The 22896-nt window shown below is 53.6% G+C and overlaps 1 protein-coding gene across 4 annotated transcripts; it reads right to left on the reverse strand.

Moving 5' to 3' along the window:
* Positions 1–329: 329 nt before the first annotated feature.
* Positions 330–11540, reverse strand: FGFR4 (fibroblast growth factor receptor 4). Of its 4 annotated transcripts, none has more exons than XM_082724866.1 (18): positions 11321–11540; positions 8115–8258; positions 7162–7425; positions 6990–7070; positions 6700–6866; positions 5988–6111; positions 5295–5485; positions 5014–5152; positions 4494–4687; positions 4236–4381; positions 4028–4149; positions 2750–2860; positions 2478–2668; positions 1956–2078; positions 1794–1864; positions 1447–1584; positions 1119–1224; positions 330–1021 (listed from the first exon to the last, which is right to left on the reverse strand). In XM_082724866.1, the coding sequence occupies exons 2-18, from the start codon at positions 8203–8205 to the stop codon at positions 875–877; spliced, it is 2406 nt and encodes an 801-aa protein (XP_082580992.1). In that variant the 5' UTR covers positions 8206–8258; positions 11321–11540; the 3' UTR covers positions 330–874. The 4 variants fall into 4 exon arrangements, with proteins under 4 accessions (XP_082580992.1, XP_082580993.1, XP_082580995.1 ...); XM_082724867.1 differs by having other exon boundaries at positions 11366–11529; XM_082724869.1 differs by lacking the exons at positions 6990–7070; positions 7162–7425 and having other exon boundaries at positions 11366–11535.
* Between the last annotated feature and the right edge of the window lie 11356 nt (positions 11541–22896).

The following is a 22896-nucleotide window of genomic DNA, read 5'->3' on the forward strand; positions in this document are numbered from 1 at the left end:
GGGAGGGGTGCTGCCAGCTCCCTTAGGGACAGTCTCAGGGCAGGCACATGCACACACATGTGCAGAGGGTACAAGAGTTTCACCCGGTGGAGAGTGCCGTGTGTATGCTCATTCAGACCATCGCATACATGAGATAGTGCGGGTAAGACAGACCAACACAGAGGAGCACACAGGTTCCTGGGGGCGCCCTAACGTAGCTGTAGGTGGATGTGAACCCAAGGCCTGGCACAGAGCCCTCCATTTGTATCAGACAAAACTCCCAGCTTGGGGAATCCCTCCACCCTGTTTCCCCTCCATCCGCTGCAGGGAAGACACCAGGAACACAGAGGTTTATTTCAAAAATAATTTATAAAAGGCCATTTGCTTCTGTGTTTTTGGCAGGCTTCCAGCTGCTCAGCGAGGAGCACAGGGACCAGCATTCTTTCCACCAAGATGCTGGGACAAGCAGCAAGGGGAGGCAGGGGAGACTGGGGGAAATGGGGTTCAGAGGCCCAAGACCTCTCTTGGTGCAAGGAAGCAAGGAGATTTAGGACAGTTCTACAGCTAGGTCCAGCCAAACCCCTGGATCAAGGACTGAGTGCTAAGGCCCAGGAGGCCAGGCGGAACCCCAACACTCAGGCCATTAGAAGACAGGGGCCATAAGGCAAGGGCAGGGCCTTAAGACTGGGGTTGAAGCCTGGTATGGGAATCTGAGGCCAGAGCAGGAAGCCTCAACTAGGAACCCCAGGAATAAGAACGGACCTCCCCAAAGCAGAACTAGAGATCTGGACAGTAGCCTGCAGGGGCCTGGGGCCAAGGTCAAGCACTGGCAGGCTGCAGCTAAGCCGGGACTGGAGACTGCCAGCCTGTCTGACTACACAGCCTTGGGGCCCACTCATGTCTGCCCCCCTGGGAAGGAAAAGGCACTGGGCCCCAGGGGTAGGGGGTCGTGGCAGAAGACAGAGTCGCTGGAGGAGCAGGTGCTGCTGGCATCCCCACCGGCTGGGGAGTAGGGTCCAAAGGTCAGACGGAGGTCTAGGTACTACAGGGAATAGGCTGGTCAGTCTCAGTGCTCAGCTGGGATGAGGGCCTGAGGGGAGTGGTCAGAGAGGGCTCACGGGACAAGAGGGGAGCAGTACCTCCTCGGAGACAGCCAGCAGGACCTTGTCCAGTGCCTCCACCAACTGCTTGAAAGTCGGCCTCTGGGAAGGTGCTGCGTGCCAGCACTCCCGCATCAGCCCATACCTGGCCGAGGGGGTGGAGGGGGTGGAAGGTCTGAGTTAGGGGCAGGCTTTAATGAGGGGGTCGGTAGGGCCACTCAGGGAAAGGGCATGGACACTCGGCTAGGACCTTCCCTTGCAGCTGAGGAGGGGATGGTGACAGTGAATTAGGAGGCTGGGCCCTATGGCCAAGGTCAAGGCAGAGGATAAGGACTGTAGAGTGGGGGAGAGGAGGGTGAGGCCTCACAGCTCTGGGGGGCAGTTTGGGGGCCGATCCATCCGATGCCCTTCCCGCAGCAGTGAGAACAGCTCCTCCACAGGGATGCCAGGGTACGGGGAGCCCCCGAGGGTGAAGATCTCCCACAGCAGGATCCCAAACGACCACCTAGAGGCAGAACCAGGGCTCAGCAGGGCACAACTTTGCTCCCTAGTCCTAGGGCTGGTATGGAGGACCTCGCAGGCATGATCCACCATGGAGTCTGGCAGCACTCAGGTCCTAGGGTTGTGTGACCTCGGGCAATTGCTTTGCCCTTTTTATGGGGTAGGGTAGTAGCTGCCGGGAGATGCTCCAGAGCCCCGACCTCCAGGACTTACACATCAGTCTGGTGTGTATAGACTCGATCAAACAAGGCCTCCGGTGCCATCCACTTGACAGGCAGGCGGCCCTGGATGGGATAGGTAGGGGCATTGACACCGAGTCCCACAGGTCCTGGTATCCTCCACCCGCCCTTTCCAACTCTGCCCTGCCTCCCTCACATTGCTGGTTTTCTTGTAGTAGTCAATATGGTGGACGCCACGGGCCAGCCCGAAGTCAGCAATCTTCATCACATTGTCCTCTGTCACCAGTACGTTCCGGGCAGCCAGGTCCCGATGGATGCACTGGGGGTAGAGCAGGGGACTTAGGTTTATTAGGACGCATGGCTGGACGCTGGGCACACTGTACTTCCCAGTAACCCTAGGGGAGGCACTATCTACTTGTTTCATAGACGAAGAGGTCAATATTCAGAGGGGGAGACTAAAGCTGCCTTCAGGGTCCACCCTCTCCCTCTCACATGGCCTCTTCCCTTGCCCCATGAGTTAGGGCCTGTGAGAGGAAGGAATGGGGACAAGCAGTGTCAAATGTGTAAGTATGGGGGGTAAAGAAGGGTTTGGGAACATTTAGACAGGGCAATGAAACAGGGGCGAGAGGAAGAAGATGAGGACATTCAGTGTCGGGGGGTAGGAAAGTGTACAGATGGAGCAGTCAGAATGGTCCAGAGTGCTGCCCACCGCCCATACCTTCCTCGACTCTAGATACTGCATGCCTCGGGCCACCTGGTAGGCGCAGGAAACCAGGGCGGGGAAGGAGAGCGGCCCCTTACTGCTCCTCGGACCGTCAGGGCTGAGATCAGGGCCTGGGGGCCGCCGGGCCCGCAGGAACTCCCGCAGGTTTCCCTTGGCGGCACACTCCACAATCACATACAGGGGCCCTGTCGGTGGGGGGACAGGGAGGCTGCGGAGGCTGTAGCTCCACACCCCCCATCCTTGCCCTTAGCCCCATTCCAACGCACCTTCCCGAGTACAGACGCCCAATAGATTGATAATGTTCTTGTGCCGACCGATCAGCTTCATCATCTCCATCTCGGAGACCAGGTCTGCCAAGTCCTTGTCGGAGGCATTGTCTGCGGGGGATGGGGGACAGCCAGGGTGACAGACATGGCAGAGCTGGGACAGGGCCTGGATTTCTGGACCTGAATCCCTGCTAGGCGGTGTGGTCTTGAAAAAGTCTCCTAACTTCTCTGAACCTCAGGAGCATCTTGTCTTCAATGGGACAATGGATCATGCCCCACCCACTGCTCACGGAATTTACAGGGAAGCACCAAGATCAAGGATCTACAAAAGGTGGGCCTGTCTGTGAGTGGGACCAGGAAACAGAATTCTGAACAGGAAGAAGCTCTATCTGGAGGATTGGCGTTAGTTCCTGAATGTGGTGAGAGCTCTTGGGGGCAGGAGGCAGGCTGGCGCCCTGAGGTCAGACTGGGGCCTAGAGACCATCTGGCCTGGGAATTCAGGGAGCCGCCAGTGGGGTGCAGCTAGGGGAGGCTGGGAAGAAGCTGCTTCAGATTCTCTTGAGAAGGCTGAGGAGCAGGCGCTGACCTGTGGCCCTGGGCCAATGACATACCCTCCCTGCCAGACCTCACAATGCACATTTCTCAATCCCTGCCTCCCAGAAAGTACCAGGTGGCCCCAGCTGTGCAGAGGGGATGGGGGAGCAGAACAGCGGTTTGGGCTGCTCTTGTAGAGGAGGTGGGGGTAGCAGTGAGAGGCCCTAATGGTAGGTCCACAGGTATCTCCTGTGGACTTTGGGGCTGGCACTTGGGCTGTTCTCCCGGAGTGGTGGACACCAAGAGGATGGATATGGGAAAGGCCAGGGTGGGGGAGGCTAAAGGTGTGGTTTGGGGGTACTCGGGAGGAATGAGGTGAAGCCTGTGAGACTGCCAAGGTTATTTGAGGCCACAGCTGATGTGGGGCTAGGGCTGATGTGGGGGCATCTGACCCCCTAATTACCCCAAATCCTTGTAGTCATCATCCTCCCAGTGGGTAAGGTTTTATATACCAGGCACTCTCCAGGAACCTCAGGCCGGGAGGTAGGAACTACTGTTTACCCCCAGGTAACATGTGAGCAAATAAGTTCAGAAGCGGCTTGCCAAGGTTGGTAGCAGAGTTGGGCCCCAGGCCCAAGGGTGGGATACTGCAGCCCTTCTGGCCACCAGTGCTCAACTGGTAGCACCATGAGCCTCTTCTGTTGGTCCCAAGGCCACAGCACGTCCCTCGGGGCCACCACTCACCCTTGAGCATCTTGACGGCTACCGTGCTGGCTTGGTCAGGCTGGGCAGGATCCATGCCGAAGGCCTCTGCACGCACCACCTGCCCGAAGCAGCCCTCACCCAGTGGCTTCCCGAGCACCAGCCTGGAGATGAGACGGCCGAGGCCTCAGCCACAGAACGTCCTTTCTGCCTGGAGCCTGAATGCCCATCCTCCCTCTGTGCCACATACCTGTCCCGGGGGAACTCCCACAGTGGGTCGAGAGGTAGGTCTAGACTCACAAGGCCAGCAAGCAAGGGAGGGCCACTGGAGGAGAGTCGGACACCCCGCACCAAGGAGGAGCTGGACTTGGCTGAAGAGCCCGACTCCAGGGAGAACTGGAAGGTGGGTGACCCGGTCAGCCTGATGGAGCTGAGCTGGGGAGGCGGGTGGGCAGGCCGAGAGCTTCGCTATGGGGGACACGGTAGGGGGTAGGGAACAGCATGGTACCTGCCGGGCTAGAGGGAAGCGGGACAGCTTCTGCACAGTGGCGGGCTGCCTGGGGTGCCGGCTCAGGAGTACCTGCCCTCGATACAGCCCGGCCAGCAGCAGGAGGACAACCAAAGCCAGAGAGCCTGACACGTAGAGAATGATGTCCGTGTACCTGGCCTCAGGGGCTGCTGCTGTCCATGTGAGGTCCTCCTCTGCCCACAGACACACACATAGACAGAAAACTGAGCAGTCAGTGGTTGGATGGCCAGCTCCACATCCTCTAACTCAGACCTCTCAGCTCCCAACACCCACCGAGACACTCACCACGAAAGCTGCAGTTACACCCTGTCCTGCGCACCCCTAACCCAGGGGATCACACGGCAGTCCCACAGGGACACACACAGAAGCACTGCGACACGCAGAATCGAACACACAAACCCTCATGCCATGTCCCGAGCCCCACAGGCCGAGGGACACAGTCTGCTGCTGGGGCAGAGCGGGATTCCTGCAGCCCCGCCCGGCCCCCTCGAGTGCTCACCTGGCAGCACCGTGAGCCAGGCTGACTGGTAGGAGAGGCCGATGGAGTTGCCCGCCAGGCAGGTGTATTCTCCCGCATCCTCAGCCGACACATTCCGAAGATATAGGACTTCCACCTCTGAGCTATTGATGTCTGCTGTCTGGGGACGGGGAGGCGGACATACTCAGGGGTCAAAACAGGGCCAGGGGCCATATTGTGGCCAGGAATGAAGCGGGGGGCCAAGCCCGTACCCCACGCCCCATGGGAGAGCAGGAGGGTTCAGGGGCTGGCGGGCGCCAGACCTTCAGGACTTGCACGTAGGGGAAGCCATCGGCGCCAAAACTGCTGCCGTTGACGACGATGTGCTTCAGCCACTGGATGTGGGGCTGGGCGTCACTGTACACCTTGCACAGCAGCTCCACGTCGCTGCCTGCCACAGCTGTGGTGTTGGCAGGGAGCCCCGCCTGCAGGATGGGCCGGTGCGGGGACCGCTCTGGGGGCCAGGCCAGGCGGTCAACCCTGACCAGTGGCATCCACAGAAGCACCCTGGTCACCTGCTCTCAGCTTAAGGGAGGGAACTTCCTGATATGCAACTCAGACCTTGTCTGCCCCCTGCTTACACTGCTGCGACCTTCCATGGCTCCCTATTGCCTTTGGTGGTCAAGGACCAATTCATAGTCTAGTATTCAAAACCCTCCCCACACATGGCTCCCCACTTAAATGCCACACCCCAGGCATACACCTCTTCGCAAATGCTTTGTTTTCCTTACACCTAGAACCTTTATTCAGCCTGGGCCTTCTGCCTAGAAGTCTTTCCCACCTTTTCTGCTCAGCTGACTCCCGTTCTTCCAGGCAAATATGACCACCCCCCACACCCCTGAACTTCCCTCTGACCTAGGGCAGCTTGAGCCCTTGTTGCTGGCCAGACTGTGCGCTAGCCAAGGGCAGTGTCGGGGCTCCCACCCCCAGACCACCTTGCCTGCCCGTCCGCTCACCCAGCACATCCAGCAGATAGCTATAGCGGATGCTGCCCATTGGGTTCTCCACGAGGCAAGTGTATGTGCCGCGGTCCGAGGGCACCACGCTTTCCATCACCAGGCTCCAGTGCTGGTGGCGCAGCTGGGGGCAGGGAAGCGTCTCTGAGTGGCCATTCACCGGTATCCACCCAGGGGTCCAGGGCGTGAAGGGGGAAGGAAGCGTCTGTGAGCGGCCGTTCACAGGTGCCCACCCAGGGGTCCAGGGCGCAAAAAGGCTAGATCCTGCCCACAGTGGTCTTCTCCAGTTCTCCAGGCCCTGGGGAGGCCAGGCCAAAGCCAAGAGGGATCTGAACCTTTGGTTTGTGCCTCTGAGTTTTAGCATGGCTTCTTCTTGGTTGTACCACCTGGAGCCAGTGTTTGCCCTCTCAGAGTCCCAGCTTGCTCACTGCAACCTGGAGCCGACCCCATAGGGTCTTATGAGAATTAGTTGCTGAAACGCCCTACCTGCCAGTTAGTGAGCCTTCCCACTTTACAAGGAAAGCTGAGGCTGAGAGATTAAGTCACATGCAGGAGGGTGGCGGAGTGGGGACTTGAATCGAAGCTGTCCCAGTCCGCTCCTTAGGGCCCGCAGCTGCCTTCCTTACTGGAGAAGGAATGACTTCTAGGCCGGAGCAGATCAATGGGAGAGTGAAAATGGTGGAGCAGATGGTCTCGGAACCTGGAGACTCACCCGAATGCCTCCAATGCGATGCTCCCCATGGAAATCCTGTCCGTCTTTAAGCCAGCGGATGGTGGGTATGGGGTTGCCTGCCGCCGGACAGCGGAACTTCACAGTGTTCCCAGCAGGCACTGCATGCAGTTTCTTCTCCATGCGTTGAGGGTGTGTCCAGTAGGGTGCTGGGAGGGAGGGAGAAGGCAAACTTACTGCCCCCAGGATGATCACCTGTTTCCACACAGGTCCCTTCTTCTTAGTGACCAGCTGGGAGGCAGGGAAATGAGTCCCTGAGGGCTCGTACTGACCTTGCTGCGGGTAAATGTGCCCATTCAAGGGGCCCCCATGAGCCTTAGGGTCCTCATTGCCATTGCTGGAGGTCAAGGAGTCTATGTCAGGGACAAAGAGAGCCATCTGAGGTCTAGGGTGGGGACAGTCTCTCTCCCCAGGCACCCTTTAGCCCCTGCTAGACCCCCTTACCATCCACAGCCAAGGTAACATTGTGCAGGACAAGCATGGAGCCTCGTGCCAGGCAGAGGTAGCAGCCAGCATCCTCCGGTAGGAAACTGGCGATCTCCAAGCGGCCCCTCCAGCCTCGTACCCGGCCAGCAGGTGGTAGGCGACTGCCCTCCTTGTACCAGTGGCCACCACGCTCGGCCCGCCCACAGCACAGCCGCACAGGCTGCCCGAGGGCCACGGTCAGCTCCTGCCCTTGCTGCTCGGGGCCAGGGACCAAGCAGGGCTCTGTGGGCCAAGGGCAGAGGTCAGCGAGCCCCCCAGAGCCCCCGCTGAGGGAACCCTCTGTGTATGGGGAACATGCTGCACAGGCGGGACACAGCATCCCTTGACACATGCTGGAACCCCACTGCTCCTCAACATAGACACCTGTCATCACATGCTACCGACACTACATAAGGCCACTGCCATGCCTCTGGTAAACATCACACACATGGTGCATACCACACATGCTGGACTGGACATGCCATTGCCACACACCCCCCCATGCTACATGTGCCACACCTCACCAGCACACACACAGCGGCACAGCACACCCACAGTGCATACACCACACATGCTGCTGGGACTCCCAAACCACACACTCAGTGCACGGAACACACACACATGCATGTGCGCGCACGCGCGCGCGCGCACACACACACACACACACACACACACACACACACACACGGCGAGGGGCTCACCACCAGCTCTGCAGCCCAGCTCAGGACCCTCACCCTGCAAGGCCATTCCTCTCTTGTGGACATAGAGATAGGTGGATGCTTGCTGGGAGCCAGACACTGAGACTTAATGGTTGGGTCCTGCCCTGCTGTCACCTCCTCAGGGACTGGGCCAGGTCCTTCCCAGCTTTGCTCAGCTATAGCCCCCCTCCAGGTGCCCACCCCTGCTCCCTTCTCCCACCTTAAAGGCCATACCTAGCTGCATTTCCTCAGAGGCTTCAAGGGACAAAGTGGGAGCCCCAGGCACCTCCACCAGGACCCCCAAGAGGGCCAACAGCAGCCACATATCCTTCCTGCCGCTCACAAGGACCCAGGCTGGGCTTAACACCAACTGCCTTCCTGCAAAGGAGGGAGAAGAACTCCTACTATGCAGGCATATTTGGGGGTGCTATTCCCCTGTTCCGCAGATGAAGAAACTGAGACCGGAAGTGGTCAGAAGACTTGTCCCCCCACCCTCACCCCCACACAGCAGTGCGGCAGAGATCGGGCAGACACTGGAAGCGGCTCTGCTGTGGCCAGAGCCCAAAGCTTCTTCACAGTAGGTTGTGCAGGGGGGCAGGGCCAGGCTTCCTGCTCTCCTCCGGTCCTGCTGAGACCCTGGCACAAGTTCACAGAAAGGGCAGTTTGGGGATTCTTTCCTCGGAGGAAAGCAGAGAATGGAGACATATCTTCTGCTCGCTCTCAGCACACATAATTTATTTTTTGCTGAATAAATGAATTTATTGCTGAAGAACCGGAAAAAAAGAAAAGAAATCTAATACAAGGCCAAACTTTAGCATCTGGATGTTATCTGATCTGACCCACACTTCTAGCACTGCTGACATTTTCATGGCCAGCTTTGAATACCTTCAGTGGCAGAGCACTCACTCCTAACACAGCAGCACATTCCATGGCGATCAAAAGTTCTTCCTCATTCTGAACCAGAATGGCATGCTGGGAATACATCTGCTTTTTGTGTCCTCACAGCTCCCTTTGAGGCAATACGGGCTCTGTGTCCAACAAAGCCAAGTTCGAATTCTGACTCTTACCAACTTACAAGTCCCTGTCCCTCTCACCAACTTACAAGTCCCTGTCCCTCTCGGGGTGCTGTCCTCGGAGGACTGATTGGAGGAGGATAAAAGAGACCATTATGTAGGGGCTGAAAACACAGAATGTTGGCATGTTCTTCCTTCCTCCCCCCACCCCTTCGTGACAGTCACTCTGGGTCTGCCCTTGGCCAATTACCTCCCATTCTGGTGCAGTTCCTGTCAGATATGAGGTACACACCCACCCTATCCATATGCCACCAAGGATGTCTCCATCTGAGTTGGGTCTAAGCAAAGGAGGTGAGATGGACAAGGACCCAGGCTGGGCTCTCAAAACAGCCCCAGCTGGGGCAGGGAAGAGGTGACCAATGCAGTCCCAGGGGACTACTGGCTATTACCTGGGGCTCCGTAAGTCAGGAGGCACTGATGTCTCTGAATCTACCTTGCCCAGGAAGCTCACTGCACTCTCTTCAGCCACTGCCCCCCTTCCATCTCTGGCTCCAAGGCAGGGGGCACTCAGCTTGTCCTGGCCAAAGCTATCATCTCCTCCTTCCAACTGCTCCTTCCCTGGGTTGCTCCTGCAGCTTGGGCATCATTTCTTCCCATCCGCCTTCACCATCCCCCCCTCCTCGCCCACTTCCAGTCCCATCTGCCTCCTCAATCCTTCTCCTGTCCATCTCACCTCCTTTGCTTGGACCCAACTCAGGCCCTGGTCATCTCCAGCTTGGGCCTTTGCAAATATCTCCCTTGACACTCCGGCCTCCACTCTCCAGCAGGGCTTTAGAAATTACAAGTATCTGCCATGTCACCACCCTATATCCCCCAGTTCTCAAGCCCTTAATGGCTGCCCATATCCAGCAGGATCCAATCCACAGTTTATCCAGCATTCTGGGCCTCCCTCCTTGCCCTTGTCCTTGTCAGTATCCTTGGTTGCACAGTCTGCTCCTTCAGCCTCTTCAGCACTAAAGCCATTGGCTTTCAAAACTGGGCATGTCTTCTCTCTTGCATATCCATATCTCTGTGTCCCCATTTCTCTCTCTCTCTCTCTTTTTTTTTTTTTTTTTTTTTTTTTAAAGATTTTATTTATTTATTTGACAGAGAGAAATCACAAGTAGATGGAGAGGCAGGCAGAGAGAGAGAGAGAGGGAAGCAGGCTCTCCGCCGAGCAGAGAGCCCGATGCGGGACTCGATCCCAGGACTCTGAGATCATGACCTGAGCCGAAGGCAGCGGCTTAACCCACTGAGCCACCCAGGCGCCCCTCTCTCTTTTTTTTTAAAGAATTTATTTATTTGGGGCGCCTGGGTGGCTCAGTGGGTTGAAGCCTCTGCCTTCGGCTCAGGTCATGATCTCAGGGTCCTGGGATGGAGCCCCACATCGGGGTCTCTGCTCAGTGGGGATCCTGCTTCCCTCCTCTCTCTGCCAAATAAATAAATAAATTCTTTCTTTCTTTCTTTATTTGACAGAGAAAGATCACAAGTAGGCAGAGAGGCAGGCAGAGAGAGAGAGAGAGAGAGGAGGAAGCAGGCTCTCTGCCGAGCAGAAAGCCCGATGTGGGACTCGATCCCAGGACCCTGAGATCATGACCTGAGCTGAAGGCAGTGGCTTAACCCACTGAGCCACCCAGGCGCCCCCCCCCCCCATTTCTCTTCTCCACCTTAACCAGATGCCACTGTCCTTGCACCCACCCCCAGTTTCCATGGCCTTCCTCCATAGAATCCCCCCAACCTGCAGAGCAGCCCTCTGGGTCCAAAACTCCAGCTGGGAGAGGGGCCAGGAAGCCTAGGGATTTTATTCCCATTCCTAGGCTGGCCTGACCTTGTAACCTCAGGACGGTTCATTGTCGGATCACACCCAGCTACAGACAGACCGACCCACCGCCTTGCTCGGGGGCTGAACGGCCTAACTCTGGCATCAGACAGTCCTGGATTCTCTTCCAGCCTCCCGCATTCAAGCGCTGGGAGAACCTGGAGCAAATGACTGCACCTCTCCGATCCTCAGCTTCCTCATCTCTACTCGGGGCGCGCAGACGGTCCAGCAGAGGGACCAGGCGCTCTCCTTCCTCCACCCCTACCCGGTCACCCTGGCGGGAGGTGCGAGTCGGCAGGTCCTGAAGAGGTGCTGCAGAGACAGCCGGCCCGCCCCCGCTCGGGTGGGCAATGAGTAACCAGCTCCATGGCCAGGGTGCTCTTTGGACGGAGCGGGACAAAAGGCCCTGTGTGCGCTGCGGGTTACTGATTTACCGTCTCCTCCACCCCCCCTTCCTAGAGGACGCCCAGGTCTCCAGTGCTGGGAGGGGGCAGCTCCCTGAGCCCCGCTGCCGCTCGCCCTCTGGCGGTGGGGAGCGCACCCTGGGCCCGCAAGGGGTCCCAGCTCACCTCGAGCCTCCGCGGTCCCGCTCCAGGAACAAGGTCCCGGCTCACCTGGGTCCTCCGCCGCCCCGCTCCCAGCTCCGGCCAGTCCCGACACCCGCACCCAGCGGGGACTGCAGACTCAGCCGGGGCGCTCCTCCGCCCCCGGCCAGAGAGCCAGGAATGCATCCGCGACAGCGGCGTGGCCGCGGGAGGCCCAGCGCCCCGCCCACCTCGCGCCCCGCCCCTCCTGGACCAGCTCTATCCTGACAGCGGCTGGGCGGAGGTAAAACCCAGCGCCCCGCCCACCTTCAGCCCGGCCCTTCCTGAGCCAGCTCTATCTAGACAACCAGGACGCCGAGTGTAGCACAGCATCCCGCCCACTTGGAGACCAGTCCCGAAACCCAACGGAGCCGGAGCCGAGTGGCCCACTGGGCCAGCCCAATCCCGGGCCCCGCCCCAGCCTGCTACACACCCCATCAGACTCCGCCTCTTTTGCCGCTCCCAGACCAGGCTTCCAAGTTCTAGTGACTTGTCCTCTGCTCTTCACCCTTTTTAAGGAACAACACCCAGCAGTTCTGATGGGCGAACCTCAACAGACCTTAGCCCAACCTGTGCAAGCACCATACAGTGGCTAGGAGATCCCCTCTGCCACCAAACATCCCCATTCATTCTCTGCACAACCTTTGGGGTGATATTTGAAATACAAAATATGGCGAGCGCCTAGCTGGCTCAGTCGGTGGAGCATGCGACTCCATTTTGGGGTTGTGAGTTTGAACCCCACGTTGGGTGTAGAGATTACTTAAAATTTTTTTTTTAACGGGCGTTTGGGTGGCTAAGTGGTTTAAGCCTCTGCCTTCGGCTCAGGTCATGGTCTGAGGGTCCTGGGATGGAGCCCTGCAAGGGGCTCTCTGCTCAGCGGGGAGGCTGCTTCCCCCTTTCTCTCAGCCTGCCTCTCCGCCTACTTGTGATCTCTCTCTCTGTGTTAAATAAGTAAATAAAATCTCCTTTAAAAAAATCTTTTTTAAAAAGAGATTTTATTTATTTGAGCGGGGAGGGACAGAGAGAGAGTAGCAAGCAGACTCCCTGCTGCGCAGGGAGCCCAAGGGTGGCTGGATCCAGGAACCCTGAGAATATGACCTGAGCCAAGTCAGGCACTTAACCAACTGAGCCACCCAGGTGCCCCTTAAAAATATAATCTAGGGTGCCTGGGTGGCTCAGTGGGTTGAGCCACTGCCTTCGGCTCAGGTCATGATCTCAGGGTCCTGGGATTGAGTCCCACATCAGGCTCTCTGCTCAGCAGGGAGCCTGCTTCCCTCTCTCTCCCTCTGCCTGCCTCTCTGCCTACTTGTGATCTCCCTCTGTCAAATAAATAAATAAAATCTTTAAATATATATATATAATCTAAATTAATTAATTAATTAAAAAATAAAAGGGAAAGAAATACAAATCTGAATGTATCTACTACCCCTTTAAAACTTTCCATTAGCTTCCCATAATGATTTTTGGCATAACCTGGCCCCTGTCCATATCTCCATACAAATCCTTCATTTCTTTCCTTGCTCCCACTCTACCTCTGCGCTTTTGTACATATGGTTCCCTCTTCCTGGAATGAAGGTTCCCCTCCATGTCTGGTTGGTTCCATTTCATTCTTAGATGTCAGCTCACTTCCTCAGAGAAGCCCTCTGGACCTGCCAGGCTCCTCTTAAATACCTTCTGTCCTGTGAGCATGGAGAAAGAAGCAGGAAGTGAAGTGACTCAGAGCACAGATTTCAGGACTCAAATCTCAACGCATCACACTTGGAGTAACCTTGGCAGGTTAGTTTTCTAACCTAGTTTTCTGTGTTTTCATTTTCTCATCAGTAAGGTAAGTATAATGCTAGTATTTTCCTCATGAAGTTTTTGCAGAGTAAACATGTGTAAGCTTGTAGAACGCTGCCTCATTGGTGTATGACACTTGCTTTGTAATGTTAACTATGACTAGGACCCGTTATTTCTTCATTTTCATGGAACATTCCAGAACTGTAACTAAACAGTTGTGTAAATAGAAGGCAGGAACTGCCTACAGACTTCAACATTGTATCCCAAGTGCCTGACACACAGCAGGTACCCCCAAATAGTTATGCCAGACCTTGCTCAGGTCCGCCTCACTTGCAAGCATCTTTCCCCTTGAGCAACTAAACTGTGGCCGAACTAGGAGGGCAGCTGAACTTTGACCTCTGCCTGAACCTCACCTGAAATCTAAGCCCTCCATTCCTCGGGAGACTTTTTGAGGAGAAAGGGAACGCCTTAGTGGGGGTCTTAGACTCATCTCCCCGTGGCGCTCCTGCGGGTGGACACTCTGCCCTAAGGCAAGCAGCTTCCTTTCCCATTGTTATGCGGAGGAATCTCGAGCTCTCTCCTCCCGGACTGCCTGAAGGACTGAGGCTTTTCCTTTGCATAACTAAAAAGCCCAGTAAAGTGATTTTTTTTTTCCTTTTCAAACAAAATAATCGTCTCTTCCCAAAGACAAATCAGAAAGTAATTGGCTATCTTTTAAAACCAGCTTGTTCTGATTCCTCTGGTTCAGGGTCCTTCCTTGCTGGAACACCTGGAAAGGTTGACACTCCTGGCACTGCAGGAGCCCAGCAAATGGAAGCCTGCTGCCCAGAGGGGCCTCACCGGACCTCCCGGACTCCTGGAGAGATCCAGTTCCCCATCTCTGGTCCTCTGCTGGCTCCCCTTAGTGAATGTGGTTGTTGGGGGGTGGGGTGAGCTGCCAGCATGAGCTGGACCCCACACAGCTTTCATTCAACTTCCAGGCACTTCTCAGGCTTACCTGAGCCTAAGGCAAAGGAGAGGTTTTCATAGCCCAGGCTGGGCAAGCTCCCTGCTTCCTGAGATGCGCATGTCCCTCAGACTGGCATCCTATACCTCCCACCCCCCAAGGTCTGCACGACCCTTGTCCGCCTCCCAGCCCACGTTCGGTGACCACTCACACTGACCCTCTGTGGCATCTGATGCTCTTTCACGTCATTCATTCATAAACACATTCAGTTGCCAGGTGTCAGTTAAAGGTTCATGACATGGTATGCTGTTCCAAACCGCGGGGCAGGGCAGGGCAGGGGGTTGGGGGAAGCAGGCCTCCGACCCGGCCCCTCCCCTTCAAGGAGCTGCTGACACTGTAGTGGGGAGAGATGGTTAAGTAAACAGAGCACACAGGAAGACATGCTGAAGGAGTCTGGGAGAGGCATCCAAGCCTGTCTCCCCATCATGGCCTCACTCTCTCGGTAACAATCTTCCACCAGTTACATTTGCAGTCTTCCCTTCAAAAATTTCAAATACAGTCTCTCTCTCTCTCTCTCTTTCTCACACACACACACACACACACACACACACACACACGCCTAGAAGCTCAGGAGCCTGCCATCCTAAGATCTTGCCTTTGGTCTGCCTCTGCCTCTGCCTCAGTTTCTCTATTCAGGAAATGGACACACTCCTGCTTTCTTTTCCCCAGGGCTGTTGGAGGAAGTGAATGAGTTAAGAGCTGGGACTAGGTTTCAGCGGAACAGGAAGTGGGGAGGAAGTTCTTGCCTTGGCTGAGCTCCCACTGTCTGCCAAGTGACATGCTAAGTTAGCTAAGACATCACTTCACTTCCTGCTTCTTTCTCCATGGAGGACAGAAGGTTATATATGCATTATATCCTTTGATCCTGCCCACAAACCAAATGGGGTTAGAATCCTTAGCTCCATTTTGCAGATAAGGAAACAGAAGCTCAGGCGGATGGAATGACTTGTCTAAGGTCATGTAGCAGGGCGATTGGCTGGCTTAGTTGGTAGAACATGTAACTCTTGATCTCAGGGTCATGAGTTCAAGCCCCACATTGGACATAGAGCTTGATTTTTTAAAAAGTACAAAAAATAAGGGGCGCCTGGGTGGCTCAGTCGTTAAGCCTCTGCCTTGGGTTCAGGCCCTGATCCCAGGCTCTTGGGATTGAGTCCTGCATCAGGCTCCCTGCTCAGTGGAAAGCCTGCTTTTCCCTCTCCCATTCCCCTTCCTTGTGTTCTCTCTCTCGCTGTCAAATAAATAAATAAAATCTTAAAAAAAGAAAGAAAGAAAGAAAGAGAGAAAAAGACAATTTAAAAAGAGTAAACAAATAAAGTCACATAGCAATTGAACAACAGCATTGAGCCTTGAATCCGGATCTCCTGGGACAAAGAGGGAAAGCTCAGGATGACTCTCCGCAGAGTTGGGCTTTTATTTTTTAAATTTTTTTTATAAGATTTTTTTTTTTTTAAAGATTTTATTTATTTATTTGACAGAAACAGATCACAAGCAGGCAAAGAGGCAGGCAGAGAGAGAGAGAGAGGGAAGCATGCTTCCTGCTGAGCAGAGAGCCCGCTATGGGGCTTGATCCCAGGACCCTGAGATCATGACCTGAGCTGAAGGCAGAGGCTTAACCCACTGAGCCACCCAGGTGCCCCAAGATTTTATTTATTTGACAGAGAAATCACAAGTAGGTAGAGAGGCAGGCAAAGACGGGGCAGGGTGGAGGGTGGGGAGCAGGCCCCCTGCTGAGCAGAGAGCCCAATGCAGGGACTCAATCCCAGGACCCTGAGATCATGACCTGAGCTGAAGGCAGAGGCTTTAACCCACTGAGCCACCCAGGCGCCCCGAAAGTTGGGATTTTTGATGCGACTGCATCAGCTTGCTTTCTGTTCCCATCCTTAACTTCAGCCCAGGAAGGTAAAGACTCACCTGTAGGTGAGTGTGGGAGGTGGCTGGGGCTGGGCACGGCTCTCCCTGTCCATTTGGCTGGTACTGATAGGGCCCCTATGAAGTACCAGGCCCTAGGCAGAGGTTTGCAGATTCTGGGCTCCTGAAGTGCAAGGCTGGGCCAGGAGGGACTCCCGAGGCCAGGCCCTGCCCCCCACCTGCCTGAGAGCAGAGTTTGGGGGAGGGGGCAGACATTGCCTGGTGCCGACCATGTTGCTCTTGGATAGCAGCCGGGCCCAGGGAACACTGGGGCTCTTGTGCAGAAGGGCTGCCCTGAGCCCCTGCCCAGGCCCCATTCCAGCCCAGGCCTGGTCCAAGCCCTGGCCTCTGAGCCAGTCCTGTGCTTTCTTGTCTTCTTTCCTTGAAAATTATTTTTCTTTTGAGAAAGTTTTAAAATATATATATAAAAAGCACAAGGTAAAATCATATACTTGCTACTCAGACTTGACAATTGTTATTACTTCTTCATTTTTTCTAACCCCTTTTCACCCTGGCTTCTCTCACAGACTCCAGGGAGGTCTGGCTTGGCTTGTCAACATGGAGGTGACACAGAGAGTGAGTGAGTGGTGAAAGGTTGGGTGTTAGAGCCAAACAGATAAAGGTTTGAATCCAGAACACTTGGGACCTTCGACAAGTCACTTACCGTTAAGCCTCAGTTTCATTTTCTGTAAAATGGGAATAATAGGTTTTCTGTGAGGACTTAGCATAATGATGTATTGAGTCCAGGGCCAATGCCTGGCACATAGCCCATGCTCAGGAACAAGCAGCCAATATTAATAATAGTAGCTATGGGTCTAGGTAGGACCTACCCAAATACATGAGTAACACACTTTTGTGACCAAGAAGGAGGGACTGTGACTCCTCACAGGGACTGTGACTCCTGTGGGCTGCCAGGGCTTCGTGATGGAGGCAGGGAGCCTGGGGAGGAGGTGGGCAGCCTGGGAGAGGATGAAGCCAGATATAGCGGATGGGCTAGGAGTAATCCGAGGCTCTCTTTGGGATAGTCCTGGTTTTTCCCAGAGTCTTAGCTGCACTCTGGCCCTCTCGTTCACTGGTCCCAGACACCGTGGACCCATGTCTTGGGGAAGTTTTCAGAGGAATAGGTTGTCAGTCTAGCAAGACTCAGCTCTCTTGAGGCTTGGGCCTACAAGCCTCACACCTCCTGGGGCTTGGCATGCATATATTTTTGGAGGAGATAGGGGTCAGGGCAGCTGTGAGGTGGCAGTACTGGGCAGGAAGGGATCCAGGGCGGGTAGTCAGAATCAGGAAAGAAGCCTCAGAGAGGCCCTCACACTTCTCTACCTTGCCTCACTCCTACCTGGGTCATATAGGATTTTGTCTGGGCACCAAAACCAGAAAACCTAAAATGCCAAGGGCTTTAATGAAACAGGCTAATTCATCCTTCATTAGTCCCAGGTCTCCTGAGTCTGGGAATGGGTGAAGGTGGGTTTGAAATCAGGGTTGAGGTCCCTTTAGTTCTCTACATTTTCTCCTAATGCTTACAAAATGATGGCTTCAGCTCCTACCATCACATTTGTGCTCAGGCAGGAGGAAGAGAGAAGCCACAAAGAGTAGAATTTCTATCCAGCAGCTTTGGATTTTATCTCTGAGATATCTCTGAGATTTTTATCTCTGTGAGACTGTGATACATTGCCACCCCTAACTGGAATGGAGGTCGGGAAGGTCTGCTAGAAAGAAGGGGGACTGAAGGGCCTCATAGTCTCTGTATCATCAATCTTCTCTTCAGTGCCCAGATGACTTCTTTATTATTATTATTATTTTTAAGTAAACTCTACCCTCAGTGTGGGACTCAAACTCACCATTCCTCCAGATCAAGATTTGTACGTTCCCCTGACTGAGCCAGCCAGGGGCCCGACCAAAATGACTTCTTTAAAACATAGATTCAGGGGCTGAAGTGTCTGCCTTTGGCTCAGGTCATGATCCCAGGGTCCTGGGATGGAGCCCCGCATCAGGCTCCCTGATCTGCAGAGAGCCTGCTTCTCTCTCTCCTCCCCACTTTTTCTTTCTCTTGCTACCTCTGTCTCTCTCTTTCAATTTAAAAAAATAAAAATAAAACACAGATTTAACCAACTCTCTCCTCAGCTTTAGCTACTTTTTCTCTCCCTCCCGCTGGTATCCCCACCTCCTCTGGCACTGGGGGCCCTTCAGAGAATGGTCTCCGCTGTCCCCCCTCCCCTCTCTGCAGAGATAGGTGTTCTGGGTAACCACTGTCCTGAGCTCCGGGTGAGCCCTCCTGATACTGTGTTGGAGCCTATACCTGCTGTCCTTACTGCTGCGAGTGTCCTTCCTTGATCCTGCCTCCCCTCTTCCATTCCCTCCAACCATTGCACCAGACGACTGCCATTCAGCTTTCTGGACTCCTCTTAAGTGTTCCCTCTTCTCTGAGAACCTTCCGGACCACCTTGAACTAGACATCTGAACACTTTTCCTCTCTCTGAAAACAGCTCTCTATTTTCTTTGAGGTCCTGGCCTTCCCCTACTCCCAGTCCACTGGGATTTGGGTGGAGCCGACTTCTCCCTGGTTCCTGTGGTGGGCATGTGTCCCTGGACTTGGCTGATGAGAATATTCCATCCCCCAGGCTATTATTATTGGGTCAGGGATGAGCATGTGACCCACACAGGGCTAATGAGAGCCAGTCTGGGTCTTTTATTGGAACTAATGGGAAACTAACACTCTCAGAGGTTACTGAAGCATGAATATGGAAACCTAGTGCAGCTTGAGAGAGCCTCCTTATGAATGAGGCCAACACAGGAAACAAGAGGACCGAGAGATAGAGCATGCCTTGATTTAGCCATGTCCAAAGGCAGAAATTACCACTTTGAACATTTCATTAATTTGGTCCAAATATTTTTTCTTAAGCTAATTTCTTTTCTTTTTTTGACTCTTTATAAATAAAAGGCCCCTAATAAATTCCCCCCAGTAGAAATGACTCCTCCCTCCTTTGTGTCTCCACTATGCTCTGTTGGCTTCCAGGCCATAGTAGTCACCTGTTTACCTGTCAGCGAATTCATCATGTCGTTGTCCTGTTTCTTTAAAACCTTTCAACAGCTTCCTGTTGTTATTTATTTTTTTAATTTTTAAGGATTTTATTCATTCTTTTGAGTGAGCGACAGAGAGACAGAGGAGAACACAAGCAGGGGGGAGTGGCAGGCAGAGGGAGAGGGAGAAGCACGATCCCGGTTGAGCTGGGAGCCCTAGCTTGTGGGGCTGAGATCCCAGGACCCCAGGATCATGACCTGGGCCAAAGGCAGATGCTTGGCCGACTGAGCCACCCAGGTGCCCCTCCAGTCGCTTTTATTTATTTTTTTATTTTTTTTAAAGATTTTATTTATTTGACAGAGAAATCACAAGTAGACAGAGAAATAGGCAGAGAGAGAGGAGGAAGCGGGCTCTCCGCTGAGCAGAGAGCCCGATGCGGGGCTCGATCCCAGGATCCGGAGATCATGACCTGAGCCAAAGGCAGAGGCTTTAACCCACTGAGCCACCCAGGCACCCCCCTCCAGTTGCTTTTAGAATAAAGACCTGTATTAGTTACCTACTGCCACATAACAAATTACCCCCAAACTTAATGGCTTTAAATAACAAACATTTGGGGATGCCCTGGTGGCTCAGGGATGTCTGGGTAGATGAACTTAAACTGGCTGGAAATTGTTTCCTTTTTTTTTTTTAGCTGAAAATCTTTTTTTTTTTTTTTTTAAGATTTTATTTATTTGTCAGAGAGAGAGCGCGAGCGAAAGTGAGCACAGGCAGACAGAGTGGAAGGCAGAGTCAGAGGGAGAAGCAGGCTCCCTGCGGAGCAAGGAGCCCGATGTGGGACTCGATCCCAGGACGCTGGGATCATGACCTGAGCCGAAGGCAGCTGCTTAACCAACTGAGCCACCCAGGCGTCCCTTAGCTGAAAATCTTAATATACCCTGAGGGACCTGGGTCCTGCCAGTCTCTTTCCTTGTTTGGTGACATTCTCTCCCTCTTTCAAGGTGAGAAGCACCATCTTGCCTTGGGACCTTGGCACATGCTTTTCCCTCTACCTGGAACATCCTCTCTCCACCTCTCCCTGCTTACCCATGGGCTAATTCCCTTTCATCCTTCAAGTCTCAGCTTCCCTGTCACTTCCTCAGAGAGACCTTCCCTGCCCTGCCTCCCCCTTCCCCCCATGCCTGGCTCAGACCTCCTATTATATGCTCCGGCTACACTGGCATTTTCCTTCTAACATTTTATTGCAATTGGAATGAGATCTTCTAGGGTATGAAATTGTGTCTCATTCCAGGGTTCTGGCATACAGTAGGGGCTGAGGAAATATAAATTCCTCTTCCCACACTGTCTAGGGACCTCTGTCTTACCCGAACAACCCTCTGCCACATGCTGCTCAGCTGCTATCAGACTTTCTGACTCTCAATATTTTCATTCAGGTGCAAGTAACAGATACCCCAACTCAAATGGGCTTAAGCAAAATGATGACTTTATTGTTTTCTGTAATTTTTAAAAGATTTTATTTATTTATCTGATGGAGAGATAGAGAGAGAGAGCACAAGTAGGCAGAGGGGCAGGCAGAGGGAGAAACAGGGTCTCCACTGAACAGGGAGCCCGATTCGCGGCTCGGTCCCAGGACTCTGGGATCATGACTTGAGCCAAAGGCAGTTGTTTAAGTGACTGAGCCACCCAGGAGCTCCATGTTTTCTGTAGTTTTAAAGTCCAGGGATGGATCAGGCTTCAGGAACAGTCAGACCAAGACTCATTCTCTCTTTTGCTTTCTTCTCTATGGCTCCATTCTCTGGCAGGTGCTCCCCAAGAGGTGACAAAGAAGGCTACCAACAGCTCTGGGCTCAAAACCTTCCCATTTAGCAACTCCTTCACACCTATTCTAGCAGAAGCCAGGAGGGTGGAGGTCATCTCCACCCAGACCACATAGCTGAGCATGGGGCTCCTCAATAGACACCAGGAGGCCCCAACAGGTATGGTTACTATACTTGGTGATTCTGGGAGTTCAAACCTAATAAACCATTCCCACACATGGTGATTTAAAATGTTTAATGTTCCTCACAATTCTGTGGATTAGATGGGCTCATCTTGGCTGTTCTCCTGCTGGTCTCTTCTGAGGTTGTTTATGCAGGGCTGGATGGTCTAAGATAGTCTCCTTCACATGCCAGGAGCTGGCTTGGCTGCTGGCCTTTCTCCACATGGTCTCTCATCTTCACTTGGTCTAGCCCAGGCTTCCTGTTACGGTGGCAGGAGTGAAAGCTGTGAGGCCTAAGTTCTAGCCTTGGAAGTTGCACAGGGTCACATCACTGCATCCTCTGATGAGAGCAAGTCTTGAGGCCAGGTCAGGTTCCCCATCTCAGTGGACTGAGTTAAAAGCCACATTGCAAAAGCACACAGATGCAGGGAGGCAAATGGCCTCCTGAAGGCTATTAGTGAAACAATCAACTCTACTCATAGACCTTCTCTTCTAGGTCCTTGCACTTACTCTCCTTCGAACCTGGGTCCTTTGATAACCGATGGAGGCTCAGCAAATTTTATTAAGTTCTTACCAGCCCATACCCACTTTTAACTTATTCATTAATTGACTCAATCACTAAGCAGTTGTTAAAGCAATCACCATCCTTTGCCGGGCACCAGAAACCCACTATGATAAGACCCAGTTACTGTTGTCAAAGAGTTTCTAGTCTAATAGAAGAGACAGGGAATTGAACGGATCATAACATATAGTAAGGGCAATGCTAGAGGGGGCACAGGACATCTGAGAGCACAGAAGGACACCCAACTCAGCTTTGGGGGTTGATGATCCTTTTAGGGTCGCTGGGTTGGTAGAGAAGCTGGAAGTTGTATGAGACAGTACTCCTGGGACACCTGGGTGGCTCAGTCGTTAGGCATCTGCCTTGGGCTCAGGTCGTGGTCCCAGGGTCCTGGGACCAAGCCCCACATTGGGGAAATCCCTGCTCAGTGGGGAGCCTGCTTCTCCCTCTCCCACTACCCCGCTTGTGTTCCCTCTCTCACCACTGTCTCTGTCAAATAAATGAATAAAATCTTAAAAAAAAAAAAAAGACAGTACTCCTGGTCATGATAGAAACCCACCTTCAGTTGGCCTTAAGGAAAAAGAGTATTGACTCGTAACTAAAAAGTCCTGACAATAGTGGTTTCAGGCCTGATTGGATCCAGCTGCTCATCAGAAATCAGTCACTTCTCAACTCTCAGCTGTTTTCTTCTGTGATGACTTAATTTTCATGCAGATTGTCTTTACATGCTGGCAAAGATGGCTACCCACAGCCCCAGACTTATCCTGATTGCCCAGGCTTAGGTCACGGCTTCATCCAGGGAGTGGGATCCATCTCTCAGGGTCACAGGACTATAGGTGGAAGAATGGGAGAGAGATATTACCCATGGGAAAACAGTAAGAGAAAAGCTGATGAGTAGGGCGGCCATCAGGTGTTCTCCTGGGCAGGTGACTGGCCTTCAAACAGTGTCCTCTGGAAGGAAGTGTCCTGAAAGAATGGGGAGGGGCCCTTTGGAGGTAGAGCGAGCCGGTGTGCTAACAAAGATGTGGAAACACAGTGGTCAGTTATCTCCATTGCTACTTTTTGGTTGTGTAACCTCTCTAAAATTCTGCCTCTGAGTTTCCACTGTGAAATCAAGCCTTTCTGAGTTGTCTTGAGGGCTAAATGAAATATCAAAATACAGGGGCTCAGGAAAAGTCATCCTATTCTCTTCAGTCTTTAGTCAAATAGTGAGGTCCTGGGACTGTTCTACTTTGCCCAGGAGGGGGAAAAAAAAGCGCGTTCTCCACCTAGTGGCCACAGGGTCATTGCGCTGTAGCAATGACCCATTTAC

Source organism: Mustela nivalis, assembly GCF_964662115.1.
Source record: "Mustela nivalis genome assembly, chromosome: 3".
In the NCBI taxonomy this organism is placed as follows: Eukaryota; Metazoa; Chordata; class Mammalia; order Carnivora; family Mustelidae; genus Mustela; species Mustela nivalis.